Source organism: Tripterygium wilfordii, chromosome 17, assembly GCF_013401445.1.
Source record: "Tripterygium wilfordii isolate XIE 37 chromosome 17, ASM1340144v1, whole genome shotgun sequence".
In the NCBI taxonomy this organism is placed as follows: Eukaryota; Viridiplantae; Streptophyta; class Magnoliopsida; order Celastrales; family Celastraceae; genus Tripterygium; species Tripterygium wilfordii.
Window position 1 is genome coordinate 5,096,634 of NC_052248.1, and position 20,756 is coordinate 5,117,389.

Consider the following 20,756-nt stretch of genomic DNA (forward strand, 5'->3'; position numbering starts at 1 on the left):
TACATTTATGATATAATTTAATACATGTAATGTATAAATACATCCACATTCTTTGTATCTATCACGTACATTCATCATAACACTCCCCCTTGGATGTCTGTGTGATAATGACAAGGTGCCTTGTTAAAACCTTGCTTAGGAAAAACCCAGTGGGAAAAAACCTAGGCGAAGGAAAAAGAGTACAACTATTTTATAAATCATAATTCACACATTGAACATCCTACCTTGTCAATCTTATTAGGAGAGACATGTAGGATATAAATTGATCAAGGAAGAAACACGTTGATGCAATGCGCTCCCCCTGATGGAAAAATCATTCTGATCTTTTGTTGAGGTGTCTCATCCCTATGCCATGGACTAACTTCTGAAAAGTTGATTTTGGTAGAGCCTTAGTGAAAAGATCTGCTAGGTTGTCTTGGGAACGAATTTGCTTGACTTGGACTTGTCGACTTTCTTGGAGTTCATGCGTGTAGAAGAATTTTGGTGATATGCGCTTAATGTTGTCGCCCTTGATGAATCCATCATTAATTTGTGCTATACAGGCGGCATTATCATCATACAAGATTGTCGGTTCCTTCATTGTTGAAGTAAGACTACATGTGCTGCGGATATGATGGATTAATGATCTTAACCATACACATTCTCTACTGGCTTCATGGAGGGCAAGAATCTCTGCATGGTTGGAAGAAGTTGCAACCATAGTCTGCTTATTTCCATGAGATAGCAGCATTACAACAAGTGAATACATATCCAGTTTGTGAACGACCTTGGTGTGGATCAGAAAGATATCTAGAGTCTGCATATCCAATAAGATTTGGATCATTCATGGAATCTCTTGAATAAAATAAACCCATATCTGTTGTCCCACGGAGATATCGCAATATATGTTTTACTCCATTCCAATGTCGGCGTGTTGGCGCTGAACTATATCTTGCCAATAAATTTACTGAGAATGCGATATCTGGCCTAGTACATTGAGCTAAATAGAGTAAAGCGCCAAAGGCACTAAGATATGGTACTTCAGGACCAAGGATCTCTTCGTTATCTTCTCTAGGACGGTATGGATCTTTCTTAATATCCAAAGAACGTACTACCATTGGAGTGCTCAATGGGTATGCCTTATCCATAAAGAATCGTTTTAGAATTTTTTCGGTATAGTTTGATTGATGAACCAGAATGCCATCGGGATAATGCTCAAGTTGTAAGCCAAGACAATATCTGGTTTTCCCGAGATCCTTCATTTCAAATTCACTTTTTAGATATGCAGCGGTCTTGATGATCTCTTCACGAGTTCCAATTAAGTTCATGTCATCAACATACACTGCCACTATCGCGAAGCCGAAATTCGACTTCTTTATGAAAACACATGGGCATTTAGCATCATTAATATAACCTTCCCTAGTTAAACACTTACTAAGACGATTGTACCACATTCGCCTAGACTGCTTTAGTCCATATAAAGAGCGTCTTAACTTGATGGAATACAAATTTTGTGATTGTGCAACTGTTGTTGGCACATCAAGCCCTTCTGGGACATTCATATAGATGTCAGCATCTAACATTCCATATAAGTATGTAGTAACAACATCCATAAGACGTATGTCGAGCTTTTTCGAAACTGCAAGACTTATCAAATAACGAAATGTAATCACATCCATTACGGGGGAATATGTTTCTTCATAATCAATTCCAAGTCTTTGAGAAAAACCTTGAGCAACAAGACGCGCCTTATATCTTTCAATTTCATTTTTCTCGTTGTGTTTTCTTGTGAATACCCATTTGTAACCAATGGGTTTTACATCACGTGGTGTTTGAACAATGGGTCCAAACACCCCCCGTTTTTCTAAAGAGCTTAATTCAGCTTGGATTGCGTCTTTCCACTTTGGCCAATCAATTCTCTGTTTACATTCTTTAACAGAGCGTGGATCAAATTTTTCATCACTCTTCACAATTTCTGCAGCTACTGCGAAGGAAAAAAATATCATCGATGATTATCTCACTACGTTCCCACAATTCAGCCGCGTATGCGAAATTGATTGAAATTTCCACGTTTTTAGGTACCTTCGCCTCTTCAGGGGCATTATTATTTTCATGGTGAATTGTGGGTTGGGAGTGAATTTCGTTTTCAATTGTCTCACCAAGAGCATTTATAGAACATGCTTTTATTTTTCGCTTCCTAGGAGTTGAATCCTTTGAACCGAGAGGTCTACCACGCTTAAGTCGTGCAACCGAGGATTCATTGGCTGCAACACTGGTTGATCCAACAGGTATATCAATCTTTGCGGGTGTATTTTCAACAGGTATATATGACCTTGTCACTTTAGTTGTATCAGCAAATGCATCCGACATCTGATTCGCAATTTGTTGAAGCTGGACAATCCTTTGTACTTTAATTTCTCTCTGTTTTGTGGGTGGATCAAGATAAGACATAGTGGATGTATTCCACGATAATTCATGTCGTTCAATAGAAACACTTTTTTCTCCCCCTAATGACGGGAAAATTGTCTCATCAAAGTGACAATCCGCAAAACGAGCGGTAAAAAATCACCCGTTAAAGGTTTAAGATATCGAATAATCATTGGTGAATTAAAACCAATGTAAATCCCTAATCGATGTTGTGGCCCCATTTTTGTACGTTGTGGAGGTGTAATGGGTACATAAACACCACAACCGTACACTCATAAATGTGAAAGATTGGGTGGACGACCAAATACCAGTTGTATGGGGGAGTACTGGTTATTTGTAATGGGTCGAAATCGAACTAATGATGATGCATGTAAGATGGCATGCCCCCAAGCAGAAACAGGTAACTTAGTACGCATTAAAAGAGTACGAGTGATGTATTGAAGACGCTTAATAAAAGCTTCTGCTAACCCATTTTGGGTATGTACATAGGGTACCGGGTGCTCGACAGTGATCCCAAGGGACATGCAGTAGTCATCAAAAGTTGGAGAAGTGAATTCACCAGCATTATCAATGCGTATTGATTTAATGGGATGATCTTGGAAATGTGCACGCAATTGGATAATTTGAGTAAGAAGTCGTGCGAATACAACATTTCGAGTTGATAATAGGCAAACATGGGACCATCTTGTAGATGCATCTACTAGCACCATAAAATATCGAAATGGGCCACTAGCAGGTTGGATCGGTCCACAAATGTCCCCTTGTATTCTTTGTAAAAAAATAGGGGATTCAAAATCTATTTTTTGGTGAGAAGGTCTCACGACTAATTTCCCTTGTGAGCAAGCAGAGCAGGGATACTTGTTGGTTAAGCTGGAATGTTGAGGTTGCAAAGGATGTCCAAATGAGTTGGAAATGATGCGATGCATCATAGTAGGCCCTGGATGGCGAAGACGGTCATGCCAAAGCATGAAAGTAGTCGAGTCAACTTGCTTTTTATGTAAAATGGCATGTGTTTCGACTATTTGGATTGTTGTATAATACAACCGGGAAGATAAAGCATGAAGCTTTTCTAATATATGTCTGTGGGCATTAATATCAGATGTAATGCAAAGAAACTCCACATGATTTACGTCTCGAGTTTCGAGGTGGTATCCATTTCGACGAATATCGCGGAAGCTTAATAGGTTCCTTTTGGATTTTGGTGCAAACAATGCATCAGGAATGGATAGTTGAGTCCCATTAGGCAATAGTAAGAAAGCTTTGCCACAGCCTTCAATAAGATTGCCAGAACCCAAAATGGTGTCGATCTTTGTGTTGGTATGAACAAGGTCTACAAAATATTTTGGGGTCTTGAAGGATTGTGTGTGTAGTAGCACTGTCGACAAGGCAAATGTCTACACCAAATTTATCGAGACGGAGACTTGTGGGAGATACGTCCATACCTTCTAAAACATAAAATAAGACTAATTAAGCAATAACAAAGGACAATAAGAAAGTTGAAGGAAAGATAGGTTTAATTTGTAGAAATGAGAACAAATAAATGAAAATAATTTGTAAAGTAAGAATATAGTAAATATGAAAATATTAATAATTTATTAAGATCTTTGAATACATCAGTTATTCATAAGATTTATTAAATATTAAAGGCCTTGGATATGATAGAAATTCAAAATTAGTCAAATTCATTGCACATAGCATCAGTGTCCTCAAAATAGGTGAGTGCATCAAACTGAGGTGCATTCACAGGACCAATAGAAGTGGTAGTAGCTGGGGGCATGCATTGACCAAATCCATGGGACCCAAAGGAGTATTGTCTATTGGGAATTTGTTTCAACAACTTTCTTTTTGCTTCGGAGAGAGGCTTGGTAAAGATCCACCAAGTGCTTGGGTGTGCGGCAAACACGTCCCCAATGCCCAGTTGATCCACAACGATAACAAGTATTGTTGGCATGTCCAGTAGGAGCCTTTTTCTTGGAAATTTGTCCCTTGTTGTGTTTGAGGAATTTCCCTTTCCGGGGGCACATGGGATGATTTTTGTTGTAAGTGCGTCGACCCTTTAGTCGAGCTTTGTCGGAGCCCTTTCTAGGAACTGTTGCAGCATTTGCTTCTGGAATCGGTGTGGTTCCAGTTGGGCGAGATTCATGGTTGCGTATGAGGAGCTCATTGTTTTGTTCAGCCAAGAGGAGGCAGGAGATGAGTTCAGAATATTTCTTGAAACCACGCTCTCGATATTGTTGTGACAAAATGGCATTGATGCATGAAAAGTGCTGAATGTTTTTTACAATTTATCTGCCTCAGTGATCTTTTCTCCACAAAGTAGCAAGGTGGAGGTTATCTTGTGGAGAGCAGAATTATACTCATGAACGGATTTGAAATCCTGCAGGCGCAAGTGAATCCAGTCATGGCGGGCCTTTGGAAGAGTGACGGTTTTCTGATGATCATATCTTTCTTTGAGATTGTTCCAAAATATCAACGGGTCTTTCACCGTGAGATATTCAGTTTTGAGCCCTTCATCGACATGACATCGTAGGAAAATCAAAGCCTTTGCCCGGTCCATTGTAGATGCATTGTTTGCATCTGTAATGGTCTCAGCGAGACCCATAGCCTCCAAGTTGATTTCAGCATCACTAACCCAAGAAAGGTAGTTTTTTTCGGAGATGTCAAGAGCGACAAATTCAAGCTTCGTAAGGTTTGCCATTTTCTTGAAAAAAAATAGGCATATTTGAGCTCATGAAAATTTGTCAAATATGATGAGAGGTAGAGGGACTTCAGGTCCTTATCTCATAAACAAACATATATTATAATAAAAAGAAAGAACAGAGTTGCATATGATAATCAAAAGAGTTCCAATTGATGTGGGCACAACAGCATTCAACAAACGAAAGTGGATAGGATAAAAAAATAAAAAAATAAAAAAACCTAAGGCTTACCTATTTCTGAACGCATCCATTTGTAATTTAATTGTTTATTTATGCACAAAAAAAAATCTTGTAAAGAGTTCCTATGCAAACGAGAATAATCCAGTCTCTGCTAACACAATAACTCAAGTATGTAGTAGACGAAGATTGAAGCATATATATATAAGCAATATCTAATGACAATTTCTGGGTACATTATTTGGTGAAACAGAGACCTTTACTAGTCTATTGTCTCCTTCTCTTTAGGTTGTTTTCGGGTCCTAAAATTTTTGATTACTTGGACTTGTGAAACATTTTTTGAATTTAATTTTTTATGCATTTGTTCATCGCTACCACGAATTGGTTTGCGAATAGGTGTGGCTTTAGCTGTATAAATGTTTATTGTTTGAGTTAATTGTTAGAAGTACCTTGGCTTTAACAAACTGATGTTTATTTTCAATAATTTTATAGACAATTACAACTCCATGCAATTTTCAAAGGTGACATGTTCGGTTAAGTAGGAGTGTTATGTTGAGGAAGCTCGTCTCATTCACTTGATTAGTAGGTGGATGTTCAACAATATGCATCTTTTAAATATTATATTTTCGTTTAAGTAGTCAAGAATCTATTGTCTATTTGACATGATTATTAAATCGATATTCAACAATATTTAACACATTGCAGACCTGTGTCTGTGTCAAGCTTGACACACTAGCTTCATTAATAACATTTGAACTAAGTAGACTTCTGAACAAGCACAAACAAAGTGTATGAATTGTAGTTTTGTGGACAAATTGAGCCTAAAGCTTTCATTATTTAATGTTATGTATTCAACTCTGTAGCTACAAAAATAGTATGGACTACAGTTTCTTAAAGAGCTTAGGAGTGGCAGTTTTTTAATGAATTGAAGAAAATTTTCCTTATGAACTTTTGTGTAGATTGTCTGACTATATCAATGTGACATTTTATGTTCGCGTGTCTATATTTATTTCTTTTTGTTTGCAAGGGACATCAATATAGATACTCAAATGCATGACAAAAGCATGGAAAAGCCAAAAATAATAAATGCATAAAATTATACAGTAGCGGAAGACCTTATTCTAATCTTGGTTGGGGAGAATACTAGTGAAGATGTCGTGATTGGAACTGATCAAGCAAAAGAACAGTATTGAAAAGGCCAATTGGTAAGAAGGCTGGAAATGAGCGACTAAAGAACAAAAAAATAAATGTGGAAGATAACAGAGAGTCTCAAATGAGCATTAATTTTGAGAAGTCACAAGAATTGATGTAGAAGTTTCATGATCAGAAGATGGATGTCATCATTCAGGATAGCCAAAAAATGGATGAGTATCTACAATTGAAGAGAGAAAAGCTTGAGCTTGATCGGGAGCATAAAGAGGAGAAGGTTATGACTATTGACATGTCTAACTTGAATGAGATGCAGCGCAAATACATTGAAATGAAGAAATGAAAGATCTTCGAAAAAACATTACAAGTAGTTGCTACTTGCCGCCGGACCTGCAATTTGGACTTGTATTAATTTAAGTTTTATGTACACTTATTTTAAATTTCTATGGACAAGTAGATGCCCTTCTTTTAGGATTTTGTTTGAAACATTTTGTTTATATCTAGATTAACTATATATTGTTGACTTGTGTTCATGAATGGCTTTGCATTTATTTGGACAAGTTTTATTTTTGTTTTTATAATTTTTCTTTGGGATTTTAAGTTCATATAGGATGGGTTTGGCATATGTGGTGGAAGAGGCACATGAGCCATATGTTATTGGAGTAGGTGAAGTAGAAACTACAAGTGCATTATGATCGAAACTTACCTAAATTCGAGATATGTAGATACAAGGACAACAAAATGATAATGCAGTGGGAAATACAAATACGATGTCATTTCATTGAAACGAAATTCAAGATAACACTAATTAAATATATCCATCATATGACACCCTTAATCTAGTACTCAACATTTTCATGCCTCCCCCATAGATGCTCAATTAAGTCTGCCTGAAGACAACGATGTTGAGTCTTATCTATTAACTTCTAATGTCCCTTAATGAACTGGTCATAATCAAAATCTTTATGCTCACAAGCCAATGATATATCAGAAACTTTTCAAATAAATAATAGCTACCTTTCTTTAGTGACTTGTATAGACCACACTCGTCTTCTATAATCATTTTATGTATTATAACACATGCCTTCATGATATTCTTCATTGTTGCTATCTTGAAAAACCTGCAAGGTTGACGAATGATATGAAAATGTGCTTGGAGAACTCTGAAAGCACATTCGACATCTTTTCTTGTAGACTCTTGAGCTTTTGCATAATTTTGTGTCTTTTGAGTTGGTGGCAAATGGATTAATTTTACAATTGTTGACCATTGAGGGTAGATACCATCTGTCAGATAATAGCTCATATCATATTGATGATAAAATTCACTGACAGAGCACGACCATTATTAAGATCTGTAAAGACAGGAGAACGTTTATGTCATTGAGTAAGCCTAGAAGGCCAAACAAAGAATGTCATATCCAAAGTTCATGTGAAGCTACTGCCTCTAATATCACTGTTGCATCACCACAATGGTTGGAATAGTGACCTTTCCGTCCACTTGGACAATTATTCCATGTCTAGTGCATACAATCGATGCTGCCAAGCATTCCTTGGAATCCACGCTCCTCATGTAGTTGAAGTAACCTAGCTATATCGTTGGAAGTAGGCGATCTTAAGTATTGATCATCGAAAAATAATAATCATTGCCTTAACAAATTTTTTTCATGGCCTCATTTGCTATGCTCTCTGCAAGCCGAATATATTAATCCATCGTATCACTAGAAACTCCATAGCAAAACATTTTGAGCGCTGCAATAACTTTTTGTAATGAAGATAAGTCATCTGTGCGTGTAGCATTTCGAGATTGCACAAAGTAGTCATCATAAGACCCAACAACATCATGGATGCGAAGAAATAATTTCCGACTCATGTGAAATCGTCTTCGAAATAGCCTGTGAGGAAATGTTGGAGTTGGGGAGAAATAATCACGCACCAAGTTTTCATAGCCCATCTTACAATCACGATCAATGTATTCATGATCGATAACATAACCTCGACGTGCTTTAACGAGTAAACCATTTTGAAGAACCGCCTCTTGTTCAGTACAGTCAAGCAATAGATATTGATGTCTTCTTTGAAAAATTAAAACATTGTGATATTAGAATAAGAATAGGAGATGGAATGAAGTATGTTGTAATCCGATGAAATGAATATGAAAAACAACATCATCTTACGTAGAGACAAATGCACTTTTGAATTTTGAAATTTAAAAATTGGAAATTTGAAAATAAAGTTTAAACCTATCAATATAAATTTTTATTTTCAATTTATTTTCATATAATAGAATAGTCCTATGCACTATAGAATAGGGATAGAGATGAAAAAACTGCTGGGAATGCTAGGGGTGTGCATCGGTCGGTCGGTTTGGTTATTGACATGTTTTTAACCTAACCAAATTTTTTCGGTTAATTTCATCCATTTAACCGAACCAATATTTTTTAGAGGGTTAACCATCGGTTCGGTTAACCTAAAATTTTGGTTTGGATTTCGGTCGGTTCGGTTAATTCCAAATATTTTGAGCCAAAGTCATGTTACTAATTTAGCATATAATATGATTTATAATGTCAAGAGTTTAGGATTTATAATTTTAGGGTTTAAATTTATAACTATATTATAGTTAATAGGGTTTAGGGTTTACATTCATAAGGTTTTGTAGGGTTTAGGGTTCCCATTTAAAAAAAACAAAAGGTTTAAGGTTTTATAGTGTTAAGAGTCTAGGGTTTATATTATTAGAGTATGATTTTATAGGTTTAGTGTTTTATTGGTTAAGGTTTAAGTTTATAACATGACTATAGTTATATAGTTAATAGGATTTACATTCATAAGGTTTTATAGGGTTTAGGGTTCCCATTTAAAAAAAAACAAAAGGTTTAAGGTTTTATAGTGTTAGAGTTTAGGGTTTATATTATTAGAGTATAATTTTATAGGTTTAGTGTTTTATCGGTTAGGGTTTAAGTTTATAACATGACTATAGTTATATAGTTAATAGGGTTTAGGGTTTACATTCACAAGGTTTTATATGGTTTAGGGTTCCCATTTTAAAAAAACAAAAGGTTTAATGTTTTATAGTGTTAGAGTTTAGGGTTTATATTATTAGAGTATAGTTTTACAGGTTTAGTGTTTTATTAGTTAGGGTTTAAGTTTATAATATGACTATAGTTATATAGTTAATAGGGTTTAGGGTTTACATTCATAAGGTTTTATAGGGTTTAGGGTTCCCGTTTAAAAAAAAAACAAAAGGTTTAAGGTTTTATATTGTTGGGACCTTTAACCTTAGAATTTAGGGTTTAATGGTTTTTATAGTATTTGTTTTGTCATATTATTAATTTCATTATCATATTTAATCTTGATAAATATAAATATATAATATATTGAAGGTGTTACATTACATGGTAAGTTACTAAGTTGGTACTTGGTAACATGAATTAATACTTATTAATTGATGGATATTATATTTATTTTGAATTTTTTATATAAGTATTAATAGATTTTTTTAGAAGAATACAAGTATTAAATTATTAATATGTGGAAAATTAATAACATAATTATATATATTATATATTTATATAATATGCTATATTTTCGGTTCGGTTCGGTTAATTTGGTTAATTTTTTATGTTAACCGAACCATTAACCGAAAACCGAAACACTCACAAACCTTTAACCGAACCGTCCGATTGGTTAACATTAACCGGTAAATTTGATTAACGGTCGGTCGATCCGGTTCGGTTAATCGGTTAAAACCGAATTGTGCACAGCCCTAGGGAATGCTCTCAGCAGCGCCATATAGAAAGTGTGTTGAATCTGTACCTTATCATAGACAAATAAAATTAAAAGGATTTGTCTAGTAGTAAAAGTAATGGACCCGAAGGCAGGCCCAACAAATTGAAGTGGGCTGTATGAATCCATCCCATGATTGACACTGCCGAGTGGGCAAGTGACACATTGCGTTGCGGCAGAGACAAGAGTGCATTCGGTTTCGGTGGTGGGTGGCGTAAACTTTTATGGAGAATCTTTGTTGTGGGCAGGGGCTGAGGGGCGTGTCGTGTGTTTTGAATTGGCGGCAAACAGGACGCAATGTGGAGATTGCTGGCACTCTTTCCTTCATGCAACCACACATTTGGCTTCAGACTTCGCAGCTTCTCCCTAATCACCGAAACACCTTTAACCACCCTCACCCCCACCCCGTCATTTTTCAATAAAATTAAAAAAGATAGGCTGCAGGGGCAATTAGTAATTCACAATATGCATAGCTCATTCTCCACGTGAAGAGATTCCCTGGTGCCTGCTGGTGATTCCCATTTCCCACTCGTATAAATTCACCAAAACCCAGATCCCATTCCAACCCCACACACACAAACACACAGATCAGCTCTCTCTCTCACTCAAACTGCAAGCTCATTTCTTTTTGCTGTTTGTATGATCGATCGGAGAATGAGAGTTTTTCCTGCTACCAGCGCAAGCTGTGTGAAGAGATTTACATCCAGGATTATGTCTTTTCGAAGATTTTAAGGTATTTTTTTTAATATGATTTCAAGCTTCTCCCTTTCACATTTCATTTTCATTTTTTGTGTTTCTTCTTGATGTCTCTGTTAAGTCCACCTGGGGCACATGCCTCAATCTCGATATATGCTACTAAATAATAAAAATTTTATATAGTTTTACATTTTTATTAATTCAAAATTAAAATTTAAAATAATAGATGCTGATCTTGTCACTGTGTGTGTTCTCTAATTTGTTTTCCTCCGACGAGAGAATTTTCTAGGATTAAAAGCATTGATACTAACGTTTCAGTTAACAGAGTTCATATAGCTTTCAATCTCTTAACAATGTTTGTACGGAAATTCCAAGATTAAACAGTTTAATTCTTCTTGTTTTTATCTTTTTTCTGTTTTCTTTCTTTGGTATCTTTTGATGATTCCAACGGTTGTTTGCTCATGAAAAGTCAAACCATACAGAAGCTCAATCTAGACCTTGAAAGTAGAAACCAAGGCTTCTTTTGGCAATTAGTCACCATATTTTATAGTTTTTTTTTTTAAAATGGGAGAGGGGATTCGAACCTTAGTCACCAAGGTGATACACACCATCCTTATCACTCTAATTAGTGACTCGGGTGTTGTCATTTTACAGTGAAACGTTGATTCTAATGGGATCACAAGATCAAGTGTTTCAGAACATTATTATATTTCTCACTTGAAACAATCAAACTCCAATATTAAGTACCAAATACTCATCTAATTTCACAACTAATCAACTAGGTTTTTCAATAATTACACACTAATGGAAACTATGAGGCATGATGGCAAAAAACCTAACCATAGGAGAACCCTGCCAATGAGGCCTCTACGTACTAAAACAAAAGGTACCAAGACAAACTTTCTGATTTTCCAAGGACATACTTAGAAGGAAGTTTGTTAAATGCTGCAATTTCCCAAGAAAATTTGGGGAGATGACAATTTTCTGAGTTGGTTCTCATCGCCAACACTTTATCTGTCTTTATACTAGTATGAAGACAATTTCATGGTCTTGAGCCATAGATACGGAAGACATATTCCCCAACATTACAATGCAGATTTGTCTGCAAATGAAATTAAAATGTCCCAAACACCCTTAACAGTTCAAAGAGACCGGATAGAAATGGCATCCCAATGTTCTCTACGTTGTTATCTAACAAGAACAGCATTGTTAACTCCACACAGTAGCTTTATAAAATCCGTCACCATGCCTTCTTTTTGGTTTCAAGAGATCAAACACACACACACACAACCACCCCAACACAGTTTTAGCACTATATTTCTGCATTTCAAGAGATGTATTACAACTAACCCAGTTCGTCTTGTCATCCCATCCAAGGTGGTCCAGAGTCGGCTCTAACGAATTCCCTTGCATTTTGTTGGTGTGCGTCGATGGCATGCACTTCGGTGACCATTCCAACATCTCCTCTTGCCTCGACAGCGAAAGATTTCTTCAAAGAGCACAACAATGGCCTTCACCGATCAAACTCTGCCAAAGACTTGCTCAACAAAGCCAGTCTCCGAAGGTCTTATTCAGATAACCACCTCTGCTATTCCGTTAACCGCATAAGAGCTACATCAACACAGCCAAAGCTAAAGAATAGCCGATCAGTTGGGATTTTCCCCTTCCAAATATCCGACTCCATAATCCCAACATCACTTCGGTCGTTCTTGTTTGACCCCAAAGAAAGCAAAGACATGATTGTAGTAGAAAAGGATGATAGGAATATGGTCGATGACTCTGTGGAAAGCAATGAAGAGGAAGAAGAGCTAAAGAGAGCAAACTGGGTAGAGAGACTAATGGAGATTAGAAGGCACTGGAGGAATAGGAAGCAGAAAGAGATTGTTCATGGAGAGACGTATTGTGACGACGAGGAAAGTGTTGATCGCTGTGATTTTTCTAATGATGACGAGGGTTGTCAATTGGATTATAACTCAGACGAAGAAGAAGAAGAAGAAGTGACATATGATCGCGAATCATTTTCAAAATTTTTGGTTGAAGTACCATGGTCTGATACGAAGCTCTTCTCTAAGCTGGCCTTCCTGTGCAACATGGCTTACGTTATCCCAGAGATCAAGGTACGCCTTTTAGATGCAGTATAATTTCCTGGCCAAAGATCCATTTCTTTTGATTGTCATATGACGTCCCTCACTGGCACAAGTGCCTCACTGCAATAAAATTGACAGAAAAAAAATGAGAAAACACAAAAGATTATAATCTGCAGACACAAATGGTTAGCTATAGTTCTAGTTTAGATATAAATGGTTAGCTATAGTTTTCTTCTTGATCTTTTTTTAGTTTTCAACTGAAAAAAAAATACTAGAAATGAAAAAGTAATTAGGTCAAACAATATGCAGGAAGAGGATTTGAGGAGATACTATGGCCTACAATTTATAACATCTTCATTGGAAAAGAAAGCAGAGGCGGCAGCTATCAAGGCCAAACTCGAGCAAGACTCTACACATGTACCTGTTACTTCCACACAACATGCAGAATCCAGCTCAGGAAAAAATGACTCTGGACAGAAGCATGTAATCCATCCAACTTTGGCATATGAGATTGCTGCTTCAGCTGCATCTTATGTCCAGACACATAAGAAAGACCTTAAGGAGGATGAGAGCACAGATTCATGTAGAAACAGAGGCCAACTGGAAGAGAGAGAGGGCTCACGAGCTTATAAGAATTCAGAGGTGGCTGCTTATATGGCGGCATCAACAATGACAGCAGTGGTTGCAGCAGGGGAGAAGGAAAAGCAGAAAGCAGCAAAGGACCTTCAATCTCTTCACTCTTCGCCTTGTGAATGGTTTATTTGTGATGATTCAAGCACATATACTCGCTGCTTTGTGATCCAGGTTATTTCTTGGTCCTTCATTCCTGATAGAATTTTCCCTCTCTGATAATTTGATGCCGATAGAGATATTTGACACCCTTAATGTTCATGGCATTAGGGATCAGACTCGCTCGCGTCCTGGCAGGCAAACCTCTTCTTTGAACCCACTAAATTCGAGGTAAGCATTATTGCATTCTAATTGATACTTCATTACCTGACAAAGATATGTACCAGACCTTGGAAGTTAAAAGAAAGACCAGAACCATTGAGGATCAAACATATGTCTTTCTGCAGGAAACAGATGTGCTTGTCCATAGAGGAATCTACGAAGCCGCAAAGGGAATATATGAGCAGTTCATGCCAGCAATAGTTGACCATGTTAAAAGATATGGGGAACGAGCCAAGCTCCAATTTACTGGTCATTCTCTGGGCGGTAGTCTTTCACTTCTAGTCAATTTGATGCTACTGACCAGAAAAGCAGTGAAGCCCTCCACTCTTAGGCCGGTGGTCACTTTTGGGTCGCCGTTTGTGTTTTGTGGAGGCCGCAAGATACTGAATGATTTGGGGTTGGATGAGAGCCATATTCATTGTGTGACGCTGCATCGGGACATCGTGCCCAGAGCTTTCTCCTGCAATTACCACAACCATGTTGCCACACTACTTAAACGCTTGAATGGGCCCTTCCGGTCACACCCTTGCCTAGTTAAACATGTGAGTATCGTCATGATCACAATCTTATTTTCTACCATCTGAACCATCAATTTACTGTTGACATATATACGTTTGCAGAAAATGTTGTATACTCCACTGGGGAAAATATTCATTCTACAACCGGATGAGAGATCATCTCCTCCACACCCTCTACTCCCTCGAGGGACTGCTTTCTATGCATTAGATAAGGCCTCTCCATCAGTACTAAAGGCATTCCTCAATTGTCCGCATCCGCTGGAAACCCTGAGCAATCCAACAGCTTATGGTTCAGAAGGAACAATTCTTAGAGACCATGACTCAAGTAATTATCTGAAGGCAATGAATGGAGTTCTAAGGCAATACACAAAGCCGGTAGCATCAAGGGCAAGAAAACAGCGCAACCAGTTGTGGCCATTGTTAACTTCGCCTTCGCCGCATTCATGGAGTCATGAGAATAACATAGAGAACAGCACATTACAAAACAAGGAGGTAATGACTGGCGTGTGAAATCCCATCGAAATACAAAGGATGTATATAATATAAGAGATGGAAATCAATGATTTTATTTCATTTCATTTCTTTTGTTCCCTACCTCTCTAGTACGAAAAGTAAATGCAAAAGTTTTCACTCATTTCTGTACCTGTGTTTTCTTATCACAGACCAATCTTACTAATAAAATATCAATTGTGCAAAAAGATTTCACCATGTTTGAACCATACCCTCAAGAGCATGCCGAAGTATTCCTGTTACTAGATTTGGTTCTAACTTCACATAAATAAATAGACCTTTTGTAAGCACCTAGCTACGTAGGACGGTAGAAGTCGTCTAGAACTAGACTTGACTTACTTCTAAAGGCTATGTGCTAATTGCACCAAGAGCCCTTTACTAGTCAGTTGTCCGGTGGACAGCTGAGTCTGGTTCACCTTACCTCTAAAAGCTTGTACATACATCCACTAGATCGCTTACAAAAGCCAGTACTAAGAAAAGTAGCGGACATCATGACATAAGTAGAGCACCGGTGAATCCAGATCCTGAACAAATTCAGGAGTTCTAATACTGATTGTAGATGATGGACATAGACTTGTGCTAAATGTGGCATTTAAAGGAAAAATTTCAGTAACAGGCAGGCAATGGAGTTTGCCAATGGGTAGAATCGGGCGTTAGCAACTGCAAATGTCCTTAGGGTGACCAATAATCAAATAAGGAAGAAACTTAGGACAGAGGAGATGCCACGATGAGCCAGAATCCTAGAACCTGTTGGTTAATAATTATATTCTCCCCATTGAACCCAACCAACCACTGCAATTTAGTTGCTGAAAGCAAGGTTTGGCTGGTGGGTTGTAGAATAAGGAAAATGTATGCAGTTTTAAGATAACCAGTTTACGTAAATTAACATGAGCATGTCTTTGTGTAGTTTTAGGATCTGTTGGGAGGAGGAAAAGGCTTGGAAGTTCAATCAAAATTCTAAAGACCAGAGATGGATAGTTGACTCAATTCCATCATTTGTTTTTTGGTTAACTTGGAAGAGAGAGAATCAATAGACAATAGTTACCCTCCACAGCCAAATTCTTGTGTATTTTATGTGCTGTATTGAAGATTCTAAGAGTAGGCGGGTTGCATAAAAAGCACTTCTTGTTTTTTGCATGATGCTGTCCCAGAAATTAGATATGGAGAAAACCAATGAAAGAAATGCAGCACAATAATAAGAAAAACATGAGTCAAAATGCAAAATTTTAAAAAAAAAAAAAAAGAGATAAAAAAAAGGTTGAGATGACAACATGTACGTTGCTTCAATCGTTGTTGTAAACAAGAAAAGGTAAGAAAGTAGAATCTGAAGCTCAATCAAGAACAGAGGGGAAATGAGGAAAATAAACCAGGTGTTCATATTACAGAGTTATAAACAATAATGACATATCAGTAGTTCAGAGAGAAACCTTAAGTATCAATGAGTGGATCAATTTGGTATGAGAGTAAATGTGCGTTCCCTGAAATGATATAATCATTTCATCCTCAGTCAAAAAAAATACTTTCATCCTCAGTCAAACCTACATTTTTCCCTGAAATGACATAATCATCCCCCACAAAGTCCAGGCATATGAGAGTAAATGTGCGTGGATGCGCAGAAGTGCATGGACATGAAAATATGAGTGTACAAGAGAGAAAAAGAAGAGGGGAGAGCATGGGGATTACAGCAGTGGAGTAAAACCTATGTCAAGGCTTATGGATTAAGAAGACTAGCTCAAAAACCAACTCATGTGCTCAGGAACATTAATCCTTAATTCCTCACCCCCAAACTCCCGGCTCCAACTATATTATTCCCCTGTTAAGAACAAAATAGCTTCCAAACCAAAACCCTCATATCTGCGTCACAATACCAGCTACTTCTCTTTTTGTAAAAAAAAAAAAAACAGAATGAGAGAGAATGTAATAAAGGGCTCCAAGGGGATGCAACCTACACATCACACACGGATTTCCGATACTTAAAAACAACAAGGTCAAAGCTGGTCAGGGTTACCTTTAATGTACAATGCTAACAAAACTAGTGCTTGCACTTAGCGCAACAGGAAAGGTTGCCTGCCTACAAATGGGACAAGCAAAAGGCAACGGATCATCATTGTTCTACATCCCGCCATCCTCATCATCCCCTTCCATAGCCAAATTTCTCTTCCTTGCCTTCTCTGCTTCCTCCCACGCGTTCTCCAACTTACATCAAGACTCGTATTCCCCTCAATCAAGCATAAACTTGCATGAATAACCAGTATTTTCTTACAAATGTTTGGATGATAATCAATACTAGCTGGCACTCTAATGTAGCTGAAGCTCTGAGAGGACCATGTGTCCCACCAAAATTTTCACGAGCAATCATTTGCTCTATTAAAAACCAGCCTTGTGATATCAGTATACCCATAAATCCATTTACACAACGTTTCATCGTCAGAGTTTTGGAATTTCTCTTTCAAAGACTCCTCCGCATTTTTGAGAGCTCTTTCTCACATAGTCCGGGCATCTCTTGAGAAATCAGTCTTAATTTCAAGAGTTGCAGTATCTCTGATATCATGTTGACCTCAATATCCTTCAAAGATTCAAATAGGAAGATTGACTTGTCAGATTTTTCATTTGCATCTGTGGATGTAAAGCTCTTAGACGGTCCGCTGGAAAAGTATAGTCTGTTGTCAGGTTTTGGAGGCGTTTTTTGAGTGTGCAACAGGGTGCTTTCAAATTTTGAATACTCTTCGTCTCCGTCTTCATCAAAAGTTGTTTTTCTGATGTTCTTGTTTTTTGATTTCTTCTTAAAAAAAGCTGCAAACTGCAAATAGAATGAAGTAAACATATTGTTGCAAATTGCAATAAAAAGGCCAATGGATATATACTCAAACATTCAGGTTTATCTTTTCTTTTGCCTAAGGTTATGAGAAATCACAAAAACTAATGAAAGTTTACAAACCCATCATGCTAGCTATATATTTCTAACCTTCTCATTATACGCACAGATTTCAATTGAAAAACTTTCCTACATTGAAACCAAGCCAAAAACCAATCATAAATCATGTTAACATAATTTGAAGATGATAGAGCTGTGATTCTAAAGAAGTATGCAACAAAGGCTGCACGTGGCAACACCTGAATGGAGACACTCGTCTTATTTTTATTGATTGTTACTTTTTTCTGTTGAGTGTCATGTGTGTGGTTTTTAGGGAGGTGGCTGGCAGAGCAGGAGCTATTCTAGACTTTTGTGGATTTCTCTGGACAGAGATTGGGAGGTTCCTAGTTCCCTCGAAGAAACTAGGGTTTATCTATCTTGCTTTGTTATTTCTCTTGTTGCTACTTTCTTGGGCTACTTTGTATTAGACTATTGTAACAGACAGTTTATTGAAGAAATACTATCAGTAGACTTACATTCTCTAAATCTATTCAGTTGATTGGGTGAGATTGTGCTTGTATCTATCATTGGTATCAGAGCAATCGTTCCTGGCTATGGTAAAGTCGAGGATGGAGGGGCGAACAGACGAATTAGAAAAAGACGTTGGTGGGTTGAAAACCACTGTGGTGGAGCTCAAATCTGGTATGGAAACTTTGAAGTCTTACATGGCAGAGATGAAAGATTTGTTGAAGGTAAGGGTCCGGGAGGACAGAGGAAAGGCGCCGATGGACGGTGACTCATCTCACGCTCCTGTTGAAGTTACCCAACCTGACAGAAACGTTTCCGTGGAAGGAGACCCATATCGACGCCGCTTAGAACTTCCAGTCTTTAACGGGGAGGATCCCTTAGGTTGGCTTTTTCGCTAGATGCTTGATGAGGAGAAGGTCGCAGCAGCGGTGGTGTGTCTTGAAGGAAAAGCTTTGGGATGGTTTCAGTGGATGGAAGTGAGGTCTCCGGTCAGTCGGCTTTTCGTACCACAGTGTTATGGCGATTTCAAAACTCTCAGGTGGGCAGTGACCACGAACATTTGGCTGCCCAGAAGTAGATTACAATGGTGGCGGAGTTCAGGGAAAGGTTCGAGCAAATTGCAGCCCCTTTACATGATATCTGTGAGGAGATGCTCGATGGGCTTTTCATGAATGGGCTCAAAGAGGATATCAAGGCCGAAGTGAAGTTAAGCCCACCTCTCACATTTTTTGGACTGATGGAATTGGCCCAAAGGGTTGAGGAAAGGAATGAGGCCCTTTTTCGAGCCCACAAAATCTCTTCCACATCCATTATTTCGCGGTCCACTTCTCTGTCTGGCTCTCGATCTATCTCCACCCCTAGTAGTTTTGGTCGTCCACCTGATGTGGCTTGCTCTCTCTCTGACCCCAGGGTACTATCACGTGAAACCAAATCCTTACCTCCTTCTACAGTGGGAGTTAAATGCAACACTTACCGCCGTTTGTCAGATACAAAAGCTCAACATCGCCGTGAGAAGGGATTTTTCTTCCGATGTGACGAAAAATTTTACCAGGACATGTTTGTAAGAACAAGGTCCTCCAAGTGCTTATTGTAGCGGATGAATCTAAAGATCTTGATGATCCGGCGGGGGACACCACTCCAGAGGTGGCGCATAACCAGGATGAGAATGTTGGAAAGAGTAATATTGAGATTTCGATGAACTCCATTATAGGAGTAGCGGCCAACAACAACACCTTGAAAGTCCATGGAATTCTCACCGGTCGGGAGGTGATTGTGCAAATTGATAGTGGCTCATCACACAGTTTTATCTCATCCGATGTGGTACAGCTATTGGGAATGCAGGTAGACATTTGGAGGAAATTTACAATGCAGGTTGGGAATGGAGTTTCTGTAAAAGAGGCAGGGGTCTGTCAAAGTGATTTATTAGAAATACAGGGAGTTCGGTTGAGAGAGTCCTTTCATGTGTTGGATCTGGGAAGTGCTGATTTGGTCTTGGGTGTGGCTTGGCTACAGAAGTTGGGGGACTTTGCTTCTAATTCTCAGACATTGACAATGAAATTTATTCTGAATGGACAGCTAGTGACTTGGCAGGGAGACCCGACATTGTCAAAGATTGTAATCTCGTTAAAATCCATGTTGAAGCTGCTGAAAAGTAAGGATGTACGTTTTCTTATTGAATTTGGTAGGGCTGTTACTGGTACGGTTACCGTTACCAAACACGGAATACCGTTACCATACCAATTCTTTCGGTAACTCAAAAAATGTTACCGTTACCGTTACCGGAAGAGTCGGTATACCGATGGTCGGTATACCGATGGTCGGTATACCGATCGATCGGTAATGGTAAGTCGGTAATTGGTAAATTTACCAATTCTTAAACTTATTTAAAAAAGAGAAAGAAAAAAAAATGCATCAAGTAGCATTGTGCTTAATAGTCATTGTATGAAACTACAACACTTTCATCTTGCCTACAATACCAATAATAAAAAAGATAAATTAATGAGAAGGATCATTGTGCTACATGTGAATAAGAGAAAATACCTATCAATCGGAGAAAAAAAGAAAGGAAAATTCACATAACATTATTCCAACAATCTATAACGGAAAATCTTTCATTTCATTAATTTATAATATTTTTAGTATCCGAAGTGTTTTAAACTCCATAGCATGAAAGCTAGAAGAAACAAGATAAATAAAGATAAAAGACCATAATGGAAATGGAGAAGAAAAGCATGTAATCAATACCAACAAAGCATTTTGTTATGTAGCAAACGCTGCTTTAAAGTTAATGAAATTGCTACGAGTGATATATAAATGATAACCCTAAAAATAATCAATGGTCTAGATTAAATTAGATCAATCTAATGGTCATAATTAAATAAATCTAAAACTAAAAATAATA

At 37.7% G+C, this 20,756-nt stretch overlaps 1 protein-coding gene and 1 pseudogene across 2 annotated transcripts; one reads left to right on the top strand and one right to left on the bottom strand.

The window, feature by feature from the left end:
- Positions 1-10,355: 10,355 nt before the first annotated feature.
- Positions 10,356-17,362, top strand: LOC119982110 (phospholipase A1 PLIP1, chloroplastic). Of its 2 annotated transcripts, XM_038825317.1 has the most exons (6): positions 10,356-10,944; positions 12,285-13,024; positions 13,304-13,798; positions 13,895-13,954; positions 14,071-14,487; positions 14,566-17,362. In XM_038825317.1, exons 2-6 carry the CDS (start codon positions 12,338-12,340, stop codon positions 14,971-14,973), a joined length of 2,067 nt encoding a protein of 688 aa, XP_038681245.1. In that variant the 5' UTR covers positions 10,356-10,944; positions 12,285-12,337; the 3' UTR covers positions 14,974-17,362. The 2 variants fall into 2 exon arrangements, with proteins under 2 accessions (XP_038681245.1, XP_038681244.1); XM_038825316.1 differs by lacking the exon at positions 10,356-10,944 and having other exon boundaries at positions 11,923-13,024.
- On the bottom strand, positions 16,997-17,797 carry LOC119981849 (annotated as a pseudogene).
- Between the last annotated feature and the right edge of the window lie 2,959 nt (positions 17,798-20,756).

Bases quoted from the DNA above. Each gene is read 5' to 3' on its own strand.
- LOC119982110 (XM_038825317.1), top strand. From the start codon at position 12,338: ATGGCATGCACTTCGGTGACCATTCCAACATCTCCTCTTGCCTCGACA. The intron at 13,955-14,070 runs GTAAGCATTATT...GTCTTTCTGCAG, and splicing joins TTGAACCCACTAAATTCGAG to GAAACAGATGTGCTTGTCCA. The intron at 14,488-14,565 runs GTGAGTATCGTC...ATACGTTTGCAG, and splicing joins ACCCTTGCCTAGTTAAACAT to AAAATGTTGTATACTCCACT.